Source organism: Eurytemora carolleeae, unplaced genomic scaffold (genome assembly GCF_000591075.1).
Source record: "Eurytemora carolleeae unplaced genomic scaffold, Eaff_2.0 scaffold1692, whole genome shotgun sequence".
Lineage (NCBI taxonomy): Eukaryota > Metazoa > Arthropoda > Copepoda > Calanoida > Temoridae > Eurytemora > Eurytemora carolleeae.
Window position 1 is genome coordinate 40,905 of NW_019397576.1, and position 14,107 is coordinate 55,011.

Below are 14,107 nucleotides of genomic sequence, written 5' to 3' on the forward strand. Positions count from 1 at the left end.
ACTGCATACATATGCATATTAGAACTCACAATACAAAGTTTAGATAAAAAGTTTTCATTTCTTTTTGTTTCTTCAATTTGTTCTAAAACAGTATACAATACATGCGCAGTATGTTCCCAAAAATATCAAAATTGAAATATTTTCGATGGATAAAGAATGTGTAAGATTGCACAGGGTTACTCCCAAAGGACGGAGACTTAAGAGATTTATCAATAGAATTTAAGAGTTTGGATCAGCATCAAATTCTCAACCTTTGTGACTGTCCAATTAATAACAAGCGACTGTTTTAACTTTTAGGTGGATTATTCTTATAACAAATTCATTGGGATACACTGTATATAAGAGCAATGTAAGGAATCAAGTTACATACTAAAATGCAACAAATAAACAGACAAGTATGGAGGAAGGGGGGGGGGGAGGACTTTAAAAGTTAAGGTTTGTTAATAATATCAAATTAACAGACCTCGTTGTAATTTTAGTCGACCCCTACAGATAAAGGAAAATGCCGGATTCACAACGATACTCTTCAAACCTTTAGCTAATCTATAATGTGGAAGATATTGTCGTTTTTCTATCGTGTAGTGCTCAACTCTAACTATAACAGGGCCTGCAAGTTTAAATGCTTGAACCCGAGAATTCTAAATCATGAGATACTCTCACATTAATAAAATATTTGGTTTCTTCACACAAGAACAACATCTTTTAATTAGTATCACTTTTTGGCACATTGATCTTTGACGTTTGAAATGATTTTGATGATTGGCTAAGTTTGAGATGGCAAAGGACCAGCAGAATATTAAAGAATTTAGATTTCCTTGCCAATGGAATTATTTAAGTCTGAACCTGATCATATTCCATTTGTTCTGTTAAAGAATTTAGTAATGTAAAACATGCTTGCCTTTCAAGAAAACCTTAACTTGAATACTTTATACAAAATATATTTTGCACAGATTAAAAACCTTGATGCCCTGTTAAGAACCAGCAATAATAATTGGATTTACTTTGATTATACTTTGGAAAGTAAATATATTTCTTTGCTATATTGAACTATTTGTAGAAATTTAAATTGTAAATTATCCAAAATTTGCTGAACACAAAAATGTAATGCAAGGAAAGTTTATTACAGTTGCGTATACTCTGCGTACATATTGAAACCAGTTCTCTCTGGGCGGAATTTGTAAAGAAGAATAGATGCATCAGTGTTCGTTTAGTATCCGAGGAGGTTAAAAGCATTGAATTTTGATGATTTTCATAATTCACATAATAGTTTCCTATGACCAGAATATTTCATTGATCATTTATGTGAATGATGAATCCCGTGTCAGGCTTCGACATTACCGACATTACATTTACATTACCGCCCAGTGACAGTACACTGCAGTACCAAAGATGCGTACACCTCTGAAATAACTTTCCTTGCATTAGATTCTTGGCTGAAGAGATGGAGGAGTAAACCAGACAGACATCAATCCAACCTACATGCAAGAATCAAGACACTTGTGGAGCACCCTGAGCATATGCATCTTAAAGCAATCATGAACTTTGGGATCAAAGATTAACTGAATTTTGTTCTTTGCAATTTAATCATTTATATACACTATACAGTAATAAATATAGTAAAAAAGACAGGATATTTTCCAAATGTAAAAATTTCATGTTAACACCATAGTGCAGATTTTAAAAACTTTTTTTAACATCCTATATATAAGTGTAAGCAAAAAAATGATGTTTGGTATGAGTGCAACAACTTTAAACCATGGCTGTCAATTTGGTCCAGTGAAAATACAGTTCGTAGATTTTTTGTTACAATATTAGTAGACTTACCATAATGAAGGAATCTGTAGAGTCGGAGGAACGGTAGTTAGAGCTGGTTCTCTGGTTGGAATCAGTAGAACCGGTTTTATGTACAGGTGTACTGTTGTGATCAGGTTTACTGTAAAACAGTCTTTCGGAATCCATTGAGTTCCCCATTGAATCTTAAACAAAACACATGTCAGAAAATGGCCATATATAGTTATTAGTTATAGTATGTAGTAAAAGTCATGAATAGATACGCTATTTAATAATACATATACATGAATGTTACCCAATCTTATTTTTGTTAAATATTAAATATCAAAAATATAAGAAATGTAGTTCCGCACCATGATTGGTTATATTTAAAAGATTCATTAAAAGTACAATATTTAAACACTGGCTGGTATTTATATCTATCTTGATTAGAGTTCAAATAATTTCAGGTTGTCATTAAAATCACATATTTCATTGGTAATCCTTTCTCCTATGTACAATTACAGTATAATGGACGCATTATGTCTATCTATCTATCTCATTATTCTATCAGAGTAAAAATCCTTCAATCGGCGCTATAAGTAAATGGAAATATTTACTTCTACTGAGACTATGGTGTGCAAGGTCGTTTATAAAGTCTCATTCTTAGTGAATAACCCTGTACATTAATTATAGAAATACCTTTACAGGAATATACACTCGTATCACTATCTGATCCTCGTCTTCTAAATTATTCTATTAAAGAGATGGTCAACGGATGTTCAATCAACCTTATCGGTTAAAACTATTAAATGCTATAGAAAAAACAACGGTATACTTTTTAAGCGTAAAAAGATGAACAATTGCAGCTTTGTATGACAGAAAGATTATTTTTTACTAGAGAATAGAAACTAATGAATGAAGAAAACTTCATATGATTGGTTTAAGGAAACAAACTTGTCAGATGTTCTAACGACTCGGTCTTGATTCTGAACTGTTTATAATTTGGCAACAAAGTCTAACCAGCAGCAGTTGAACCAAGTCTTGATAAATCCATAAAGGTCCGACTGAGACCAGTGAGAAATTGGCCAAGATTTGTCTAACATAAGCAAACAATGCTAAATGTATGGACAAAACTTAATATGCAACTCGTAAAGTAAATTATATACGCCCAAATTTATATACATAATTTGATTGTTACTGTTTTTATACAGTAACCCCCATAAAACTGTGGAATAGAAAGGTAACTATTAGACCCTCCAAAGAATTATTTTAATATAGTCTAGTAAACATAAAGCATGTCAATTTCCCAGTGTCCATTGACCCATTTTACGTTACATTTACGTTATTATGAAGCTACTGGTAAACTTTTTACTTTAAAACTGCATCAAATAAACATTAAACTGATAAAATGTCGTCTTGCTATTCCCCAATGCATAAACTTACCCTGAACTTCCTTCAATACTCCTCAATGGGTTTCCTGTCCAAAAATCCCGATTTCTAAATTATGATTACGTTGTAAAAATTACTAATATGAATATTGTGTTTGAGTTTAGTATGTATAGAGTAACCCACAAAGAATGAGACTTCAGAGACGATTGAACTGAGTTTGTTTAGTCCGTTTTGTTGTATTAAGGGTTCCTTGTAGGCTAAAACTGGTTTCTTTCGGCGGTAAATAATTTCGTAAACCATCAAAACAAAATCGTCTTATTTTTTTTAGAGTTTTGGGTCGTATTTACAGTCTTATCCTTTGTGGGTAACCTTGTATCTAAGGGTGTATGTTTGTTCTGCTAATAATTAGAGAAAAAAGGGTTTGCAGTGGTTGGAACTTATTTCAATACAGTGATGACGACAGTTAATTTTAAGTGCATATAAATATGTACATATACATTTACCATTATTTTATTTAGGTTTATTATTATTTATTTATTTATTATTTAGTATGTTTTCCATTAAAATTAACAGTTTCTCATCGTTTATCAGCTTTTTAAATATCAAAAACTTACATCATTGTACGTACATCAATTCTCAACTCCGAAATAGTGTTAAAGCCGTTCTTTTGAAAAACTGCGAACACTCCCTTGAATATAAAAAGGATCTTCTCCTCTACCTTGCATAGTTATCTTGATGTTTGATATTGAGAAGAGTTGTAGACACCTTTCGATCAAAAGGTTTAGAGAGATCCTTTCCAAGATCTTTCGGGAGACCTTAATCGTCGTTTTTAGAGGACATGAAATATTACGCTGGTCGAGCTATTTTCTTATCAAACTTTTGAACATGATAACTCTTTTTAAAGAAAATAAATTCTTTTAATAAATGACGATTCCTGATTTTGTGAGAAAACTTTGTGAATATCCAGAATTGTCGTCTTTTCTCAAATCCCGTTTAGATCTGTGACTTCTCTTGTCGTCTTCCAAAAACGAACAATTTTCATAATATTTGTATGAAGTTCTGCGTAAAATGTTATCCTATATAGTCTAATCTTAAGAGCGTAAATTTGCAAGATAAGAGTATATAAAACACGGATTCCAACAACATGGCATCTTAATGAGTCAAGGGGAGGGGGGCCGGGGGTCATTTGATTTATGATTTTAGACTGAATCTAATAATATAAAAAAGCTTCAGTTTTATGATCTTAAAATTTCATAGATTATTTTGTATATATTATTAACATTTCAATGCGATTCATTTATAATAAATGAAAATTTGGAAAGCTTATACATTTAATGGTTAAATGAATGCTTGCTTATACAGTGATAACCATAAAACTCTGGAATACGAAGTAGACTTTTAGACTGAAGTACTTACATTAAACAATGCAATGAACATTAGGAACAGCAATTGTGCAGTGTAAACAGCCCCATTTCACTTAACAAGTAATTAAATAACTTACTATTAAAACTATTTGCTGGTAACATCAAATGCGGTTCAGTTTTGTTTTAATGTCGTCTTCCTATTCCACAGTTTTCTGGTTATCACTGTAGGACTTACAGAAATTTGAACAGTTTTATTGCCGAGAATTTATGAAAAATTTAAGAATTTATCGATTAATGAATTCTTAAATAAATGGAAAAATTTTAATACCTACAACTAAGAAATTGCTCATGGTCACTACTTTCTTTAGAAGAGAATCACTATTGTACATACAGTGATTACCAGAAAACTACGAATAAGAAGACGACATTAAGACAATACTCAAGTGTATATGATGTTGTTATAAAAACAAAACGATAAAGAATATATTTTTTAAATTGAGAGTAATGCCCAGCCCTATGAGTTTATTGTAAGGAATATACCCTGGACAATAGAAGAAAGGATTTCTCTAAACTGAATACACGTATAACAGAATAAATTAATTTCAAGGCTACTAACTCATTAAACTATAAACCACTTTAAAACCCTCAAATTTTTCCAAGAAAAGTTTTTTTTAGCTTTTCTATTTCATAAATAAAAAGCACTGTGAGTTACTTTGCATATATACGAATACACACATAGTTTGCCTAACGTATAGATTGAATAATGTTAAAAGTTATTTCTCAATGATAATTCAAAAATTTTACAAAAAAATTCTCTTGCTGTTTTTTAATCACCCTGTATCACGGGCATAACAGTTAATCTACTTATACTAGATAATCAGTAAATTATACATTTACAACAGAGCAGGGTTCTAATTTACATATACTCGTTTAGTTTACATAATTAAACATTTTTAAATTAACAAGATTTGTTGCTTATCAATTAATTGTCAATAATAAACTATTAAATACGAGAAAAAGATAAACTTATGATTTTTTTATCATAAAACATACACCCCCCCCCCCTTTCCCTAAAGAAAGAGATAATTTAGCATTTTTCAAAATAAATTAAAAATACATTAGATCAAAATAAAGTAGTTCTGATCGATTCCAAAAATAAATCATCATATACCCTTAATAAATCATTATTACACAAGAAAAAAATGTATTTGTGTCTGGTTGATGTTGTTGTAACTAAATTATGATAGATTTAAGTGACTGTATAAGATTTATTTCAAGTGACCCTCGATCCATGCTAAGATCAAGAGTGTGGAAGATATTTACGTTTTTCTAGGTTTAAAAGTGTTTTATTCTGATAATTTATATATTTATTTCTGCAGTATAAATGCGCAAGTCACTTTAAAAGGAGGATCACTTATTTATTTTTTTATTTTGTTGTTTTGCCTGAAAAGTTTTTCTTTTTTCTCACGATCTTGTGCGCGCGCACAGCTGTTGAAGATTGCGCGTAGTTAGAAGCTGATGTGAGAAACTGATATACTTGAACACAGTGAGAGAAGAACTGTTGAAAAGAAACCAAAAATATGCATTTCCTGCCAGAACAGGGGCATTTTCTTATATATACAACAACCGGTTTGGGAACAGGGGGAGAGAGGTAATTTACATTTTTAAGGATAAAAATGTAGCCTTTTAGTAAAGGTACTGAGTAGAGTGTTTAACCGAGTTTAACCCAATTAGATTCTAGTACATGTAGATGGCAACGTAGAATGTGTACACTCTCAGTACAGCTGCATTCTGACGTCACAAGTGCCAACTCAGTTTTTGTGTCCGACAAAATTATAATAATAGTGATAATTTTAGAATGAAGTGCTAATCTTACAATAAACTAAATGCAATTTTGTGTGTTCTTTGTTTTTTATTTTTACACTTTTTTATTTAATCTTGGAAAAATGTGACAAAATTTCATTTTTCTTTGTTAAATTTGACACTTGTGACGTCGTGTATAATTTGTTTATTTCTCTGTTGCCACCTATTGTACTTGATAATCTATTTGGTTTAACCCAGATCTTCGGAATCATCGAAAGAATTTATGAAATGTCGTCTTAACCTACTGAATATGGAATGCTGTAAATATTAATGTTTTAATTGAAATAATTATATTGAGCTCTATTTCCGAATTTTGCATGGCTATTTATTCGTTTTTACAATTACTGAGGTATAATAGTATAAAACTCATTGAAAATTGCAAGACGAAATTTTATAAATTTTTTCGATGTCTCCGCAGTTCTGATTTAAACTTTAGTCTAATTATAGCCTGCCCCTGCCTGAATAAATATAAAAGAGCAAGTAGAAGGTTCCAGGTTAAGAAGCTGACCCACTCTCCTAGCCTCCCCAGCACCCACATACTTATTTTGTAGAACACCTGATGTTTAGTAAGATATAGTGTTATTCATAAAGTATGCGACATTTATGACGACCTAAAAATTATTAATTCAATCGATCTGAGTGTTTGATTTGGTCTTTGTTCTTTTTGGCGCACTGCTTAATTTGGAAAAGAAAGCAACAAGTTTAAAACTTTAACAAAAATGACTCGATAAAACCCATTCAGTCGTCTCTGAAGTCTCATCCTTTATGGGCAATTCTGTATTGTATATAGACAGGTTTAAAGGAACTTAGTCTTACGTGACCCTCCGTTTCAAGAGTGGCATACCTGATTCTCAATGGTAATTTGAACAATTTTCTTAATAATAACAATGATGAAAATAATAACAACAATGATAATAATGATAATAACAGATTTTCTTGGGTCCAGAATATCAGGGTTACCCACCGGCCAAGAATGAAACTACAGAGAAGAGGGATCTATAAAACTGTGGAATATAAAGACGACTGTTAGATTAAAGTTGTGTATTTGAATAGTCCAATAATTATAAAACACAGCCGTTGTGCCGTGTATACATGCACTTTTAATGCAAACGTTACATCTAAACTAGAGTAAAACATCGTTTTTAATCCAGGTTTTTTTTATTCCGGATTTTCGAAGAATTGCACAAAGTTGAGAAGTTTTAAATATTTTAAATTTGTGTTCTCCCCGTATTTGCTTTAATTACATTATATGCCAAATTTTCACTTTGGTAGATTGTGATTTACGACTTTTTTCTTAAGCTTACTATAAGCCATAGCGATGCCAAAATTTAACCTAAAAGCCAAAAATTTCAGACATTTTGTTTATTATTGAAAATTGTATTGATTGTTTAAGGTTATCAGAGGCCTCTGAGCTTTTTGGCCTTTAGTAAACTGTCTTTATTCAGGAAAATCCAAAGAACTACACTTTATTTAATTTCGTCGAATTCACCGTTTTTAGTTGATTAAATATTGTGTTTAATTGAAACATGTTATCACTATTACGTGTACTCTACAATTGATGAATTCTTATCAAGTTTAAATAAAATACCTAAACTTAAGCTTAAACAATGCTTACACAAACTTCAAGTATGTTGTTTTAGACATTTTATATTGTATTGTGTTGTATTATATCATATTGTATTGTATTGTATTGTATTGTATTGTATTGTATTGTATTGTATTGTATTGTATTGTATTGTATATTGTATTTTAATGTATTGTATAAAGCTGCAAATTGTTATTTCTTCGCCTTTTTATTTAAAATGCTTATTATGATATTTTGTTTTATCAATTTTCTTTTTTTGTTAAAGTTTAAGTAACAATTTTTAGAAGCTAAGTCAATTATTTCTTTGGTCTTATGTTGAAAACAAAAATGGAAAAGTTTAACAGAATGGAATGACACATACTGTATTATTATTACTTCTCTTTTCATTAAACGCAAAGGTATATATGAAAACAAGGAAAGAAGAAGGGTGACCAAATAGTACGAGAGCATTTATTTAGGGGGGATGATCTCTAATAGTTCTCCTTAAATCTATTTAATTAGGTATTTCCTTAATCGGGTCAAAAAATCAACATATACTAGACCATTAATATAAAATGCTTTGGCAAATTATCAATTTTTATTTTTAAAAAAATCCAAGAAAAACAGCTAAAAATTATGGCACTCATCTGAAAACATTTTAAAATATTCATTCTTCTGCAAGATGTAAGAAAACATACCTTGCCTACATCTCACTCAGATTTGTCACAATTTCTGAAATGAAGTATCACGTCACATTTATTAAATCTGAGTCATATTTCACTTGAGAGTAATGTTAGTACTTAGTTCACACTGCATATAATATGAATCATATTCTTCTCACTTTCTCACTTTCTTTCTACTCTTCTCAGAACTAGAAGAGTTTAAATCTGTACGCAGTAGAACAGATACAGATACAGATACAGATACAGATACAGATACAGATACAGATACAGATACAGATACAGATACAGATACAGATACAGATATCAGATTCATATACAGATACAGATACAGATACAGATACAGATACAGATACAGATTCAGATTAAGGTTCAGATTCAGATACAGATACAGATACAGATACAGATACAGATACAGATACAGATACAGATACAGATACAGATACAGATACAGATACAGATACAGATACAGATACAGATACAGATACAGATACAGATACAGATACAGATACAGATACAGATTCAGATTCAGATTCAGATTCAGATTCAGATACAGATACGGATTCAGATTCAGATTCAGATTCCGATACCGATTCCGATTCCGATTCCGATTCAGATTCAGATTCAGATTCAGATACAGATACAGATACAGATACAGATACAGATACAGATTCAGATTCAGATACAGATACAGATACAGATTCAAATTCAGATTCAGATTCATATACAGATACAGATACAGATACAGATACAGATACAGATACAGATACAGATACAGATACAGATACAGATACAATTACAGATACAGATACAGATACAGATACAGATACAGATTCAGATTCAGATTCAGATTCAGATTCAGATACTGATACAGATACAGATACAGATACAGATACAGATACAGATACATATACAGATACAGATATACAGATATACAGATATACAGATATACAGATATACAGATATACAGATATACAGATATATATACAGATATACAGATATACAGAGACTGATATTAAAGACAGTTACAGATATAGAGATGGATATAAATATGTCCATATAGATATAGATATAGATAAATATGGATCAATACTAAATGTATTCCTTAGAGTCCCTTTAAAGCATATTGTTTACTAAAGGTTAATGCATAATATCAACTTACATAAAACATTAAGCGTAACCAGGGGGCGGGCATAACTCTCCTAATTTTGCCTGGCTAGGTTTATACTGTACAGTGAATTTTGTCGAAAAATGTTTCCTTATGACTGAGTTGGTATCATAGAGTACAGAGGGCCCGAAATTTAAAAGAGTATCGTTGAACAAAACTCCCGAGTTTCCTTCTTGGGGTCTTAACATTTGTGTAGATTTTGATTTAAGAGAATCAAAAAAAATTGAGAATATAAACAAACTGAATAAAATAATATTTCATAACAAAAATATTAATATTCTTAAAACTGCCTAACCCCATTCGTGAAACCCGGGTTTTAGAACTAGTTTTCAGAACGATACCCTGTCTTAAGTGTTGGGCTCAGTGGGTTTAATCCTAAGTACATCTATTTGTACGGTATTGTGTGGACAGTTAATTTTAATATTTTTCAACAATGAGATATTGTAGTGCCAAAAATTGTGTAAACAACGATGTTTCGGGTTCAGAAATTTTTCATAACAAACGAAAAGAGCATGGATAGAACAAGTTATCTGGAAGACAGAACACCCAATTTTTATATGCTCCTACAAAACCAATAGATTATTTCTATTTAAAAATCACTTGTTTCACGTTAAGTTCATTTATGTAAAATAAATATTTTGACAGTTTTAAGTTCTTCAATAACATAAAAATTAAGTCTAACCTAATTTAGATTTATTATTAGTTCAGAATTGCTTTTCATTCTAAAAGTCAGAAACATATATTCCTAAGAGTTAATTGTACAATGTAGATTTCAGAAGTAAAGAATTTGATAATAAACAAGATGTTATTAAGAAGAAGGATTTTATTTTTTTCTCTATTTGTCATGTCTCATTTTTATACAAAAATCATATGAGCTTATTTTCTTGAATATTGTAGGCTTCACTTTCAAACAATAATGTCTTAAAACACTGATTTACGAATTAAGATCCCCCCAGGTAGAATTTCTGATCGGGTCATTGTGTACAGTGGCTGTACATTAAGAAGTCTAAAATTCCAGATGCCCCCTCTATTACTAATATCTCGATGAGCGTAACACAATAATCTCGCAAGGAGGAGATCATTTATTTGGTAAACTGTCCCGTTCTACCGTCTTTAGTATGTATTTGTACTGTACAGGTTGCTCCAGCTAGGTGGAATTCGGCCCGGTACATGAAGAATTGCAGTGAACAGTGGTTCAGTTTAGTTCTGCCGTCTATAATCTGTTTGTATAATGTACAGTTTTCTCTAGCTCTGCTTAAAAGTCAGTACGGTACTTCAAATTAACCAAAGTTTTCAGTGTTGCATATACGTACACCATGCGCAATTATAATCATGCAGTCATCTTTAATCAATATATTTATACTTTGCTTGTCTGTTTGAGTGTTTGTCCGTGTGTTTTTATCCAATAAACGTCAATGACATTTTAGATTTTCGATCGTAGAAACTATTTTGCATAAGATAAAATCGCACCCTGATCTCTAATAGTTCTCCTTAAATCTATTTAATTGAAATGTTTTGTTATTATTACTAAAATTAGGGGGGAAAAAAATCAAAACAGCCAAGAGCTATTTTCCACCTAATTTCGTTATATACTTAAGTAATGTTAATATAATCATCTATTTGTAATTGTAAACTCGTTCTGTACACAGATACATGTATTTTAGCAATATCTTATCTTATCTAACCTTAAAAATCAATAAAACATTTTACTTAAGCTGTCTAGGCTCTAGGGTTAGTAAAATAAGATTATTTGCGACACTTGTGTTTTTACACTTGTACATAGTAATGACAAACAAGCATATCTATATATAAAGTTGTAATCTCTGTTTGTTTGTCCGATCATAACTTGGGAACCCCTGTACCGATTTGCCTCAAAATTTGATTGGGGAACTCGGTAGAGCCCCGGAAATGTTTTTTAGTTTGGTTTTGAGTGAGTCGACTTTTATCGGGAAAAATAGCTAAAATCGTCATTTACGACAAGGGGCGTGTAATCGGTGGGACTAACTATGACTCCCCTGGGTACGCTGGGTTCCCAAGCTGGTATTAAATATTTTTACCTCAAAAACATTCCGATCCTTGGAAATTAAAAATTGATAATTTGAAGAAAATAATCCAGCATTGGTTATCATGGAAAAGGCCATTTTATTCAATTTTAAGCAATGTGATCAAGTTATGGTTTTCCCCGATAAACATAGAATTTAGTAACGATATTGATTTTAGATTTTCTTAGATTTGATTTGTTGATAAACGTTTCCAATTATGGGCGTACGTTACTGCGTATTGTAATCTTTCCAGAATTGGGTTTGCTTCTTAGTTTCTTAAACATTAACTTGTTAACTTGTTAAATCACTCTAGTATGCCTAGTCCTTTAGCGCCTGATCCAATCAGGGTTAAGTCATGTGTTTGGTGTCTATTCTGAACCAATAGAAATTGCTTGGCGGTAACATATATCTTTTTATAGCTTATTTTCCAATTAGAGATAAATCCTTATATCGGCGCTACATAACAGTAAATGGAAATATTTACTTCTACTCAAATAGATTCTAGTACAATAGATGGCAACGTAGAATTTGTACACTCTCAGTACAGTTGTATTCTGTCGTCACAAGTGCCTATTCAGTTTTTGTGTCCGACAAAATCATCAATAATAGTGATAATTTTAGAATAAAGTGCTTTTCTTAAAGTAAAATAAGTGCAATTTTATGTGTTCTTTAGTTTCTGTTTTTACACTTTTTTTATTTAATTTGGAAAACTAATGTGAGACAATTTCGTTTTCCTTGTTATATTTGACACTTGTGACGTCGTGTATAATTTGTTTATTTCTCTGTTGCCACCTATTGTACTTGATAATCTATTTGCTTCTACTCAAACTATGATTAAATAAGTAGAATGTTGGACAACAGTCTTGATACATCTGTTAATTTAAAGACATGAAAATGCCAGATCCCATTTTGTAAATCCCAAGCACTAAAAGGTTCTGTCTTCACCCTTAAAAATTATCTAACTTAAATAAAAAAAAAAAGACTTTCTGATAAGACTTAATTTTCTGTTAAACTTGGCTATCATTAATAAATTTTAACCGTTTCTAGTTGCATACTGAAGATGAATAAAATTTTGAAGAAAAAAACTTTTTCTTGATAAAGTATATTTTGATTATTACTTGCATGATAACCTACGAAGGATGATACTTTAATAAAAGCTAAATATTTTAAGATATTATATTTTAGGCGTAAATATAGAGGCTAGTTAGTAGTAATTGATCTTATAAAGATATAAAACTTGGGAACCCAGCTCTACCTTGAGTTTGATATGGACCTGCAATCAGCTTCAAATTTTAAAGCCAAGCAAGGCACATTTCTATTGCTTTAACATATATTGTAAAGAAATTTTAATTTATAAAGAATTATCGGAACAACTTTGCAATTTATTTAACTTTAACAGAAGACGACATTTATAGACATAGAGAAATCTGAACAAATCTTTGGAAGAGATACCTAAATCTTTGAAAACATTACTGATATGACTTTTGACGTCTGGAATTCTTCAGTTATCATTAACTTGTGAGAAAAGGAAACTTTTTTACTTTTATATTAAAAATTAAAAAAATGTTGTTCTTCAATACTTTAACAGCATAGGGAGATATGATTAAAACCTGTAATATTTCAATTTAATGTGAAATTTACTTTCTCTGACGTAATACTTTTCACTCGTCAGAAAACAACTTTTTTGACAAAATAATTATTTTCATGTTCAATATTAGATCAATATTAGGCCGTTCGTCCCCAATAAAAGTATAAACATAATTACGTACATTCGAGAAAGATAAGTTGTTGTCCCCTACTCAATGCAGAAAATAGGAATTAAGTGAAAACTTCTAAATCGTCTTGTTTTTATTTCTAACGTCCGAAAGGTATTTAATATTTTAATTAATGATTTAGATAAATAGTAAAACTATTTGCTTAGTAACAACATCAAATACACAATTAACTCTTGTTTTAATGTCGTCTTCCTATTCAACAGTCTTCTGATTGACTTTTTAATTTCAAAAATCATAAAAAATTTATGTGTTAGTAATATTTTGCAAGATAAACAATGAAATAGGAACAACTCTATTTGTATACGGCTGTTACGCGAGCTACGCTGCGTTCATAAAGTCTATGTGTTACCCTTTGATGCTCTGAGTTCCCCCTGAGGATCTGTACAGAACGTATTGTAAAGAACTAGTTTTAGAAGCTGTTTACAGTCCGACTACGCATGCGCAAGTTCTCTGCGTGGGAGCGAGCAGTTTCTACTTCAGTATATAGTT

The 14,107-nt window shown here is 30.8% G+C and overlaps 1 protein-coding gene across 2 annotated transcripts; it reads right to left on the reverse strand.

Annotated features, from left to right (window-relative positions):
• Nucleotides 1-1,247: 1,247 nt before the first annotated feature.
• Nucleotides 1,248-8,761, reverse strand: LOC111714996 (uncharacterized). Of its 2 annotated transcripts, none has more exons than XM_023490226.1 (9): nucleotides 8,652-8,761; nucleotides 6,848-6,945; nucleotides 5,970-6,115; nucleotides 4,097-4,180; nucleotides 3,881-3,977; nucleotides 3,217-3,270; nucleotides 2,473-2,513; nucleotides 1,825-1,976; nucleotides 1,248-1,475 (listed from the first exon to the last, which is right to left on the reverse strand). In XM_023490226.1, exons 2-9 carry the CDS (start codon nucleotides 6,925-6,927, stop codon nucleotides 1,422-1,424), a joined length of 708 nt encoding a protein of 235 aa, XP_023345994.1. In that variant the 5' UTR covers nucleotides 6,928-6,945; nucleotides 8,652-8,761; the 3' UTR covers nucleotides 1,248-1,421. The 2 variants fall into 2 exon arrangements, with proteins under 2 accessions (XP_023345994.1, XP_023345993.1); XM_023490225.1 differs by having other exon boundaries at nucleotides 1,252-1,475; nucleotides 2,473-2,516; nucleotides 8,652-8,760.
• Nucleotides 8,762-14,107: the final 5,346 nt, after the last annotated feature.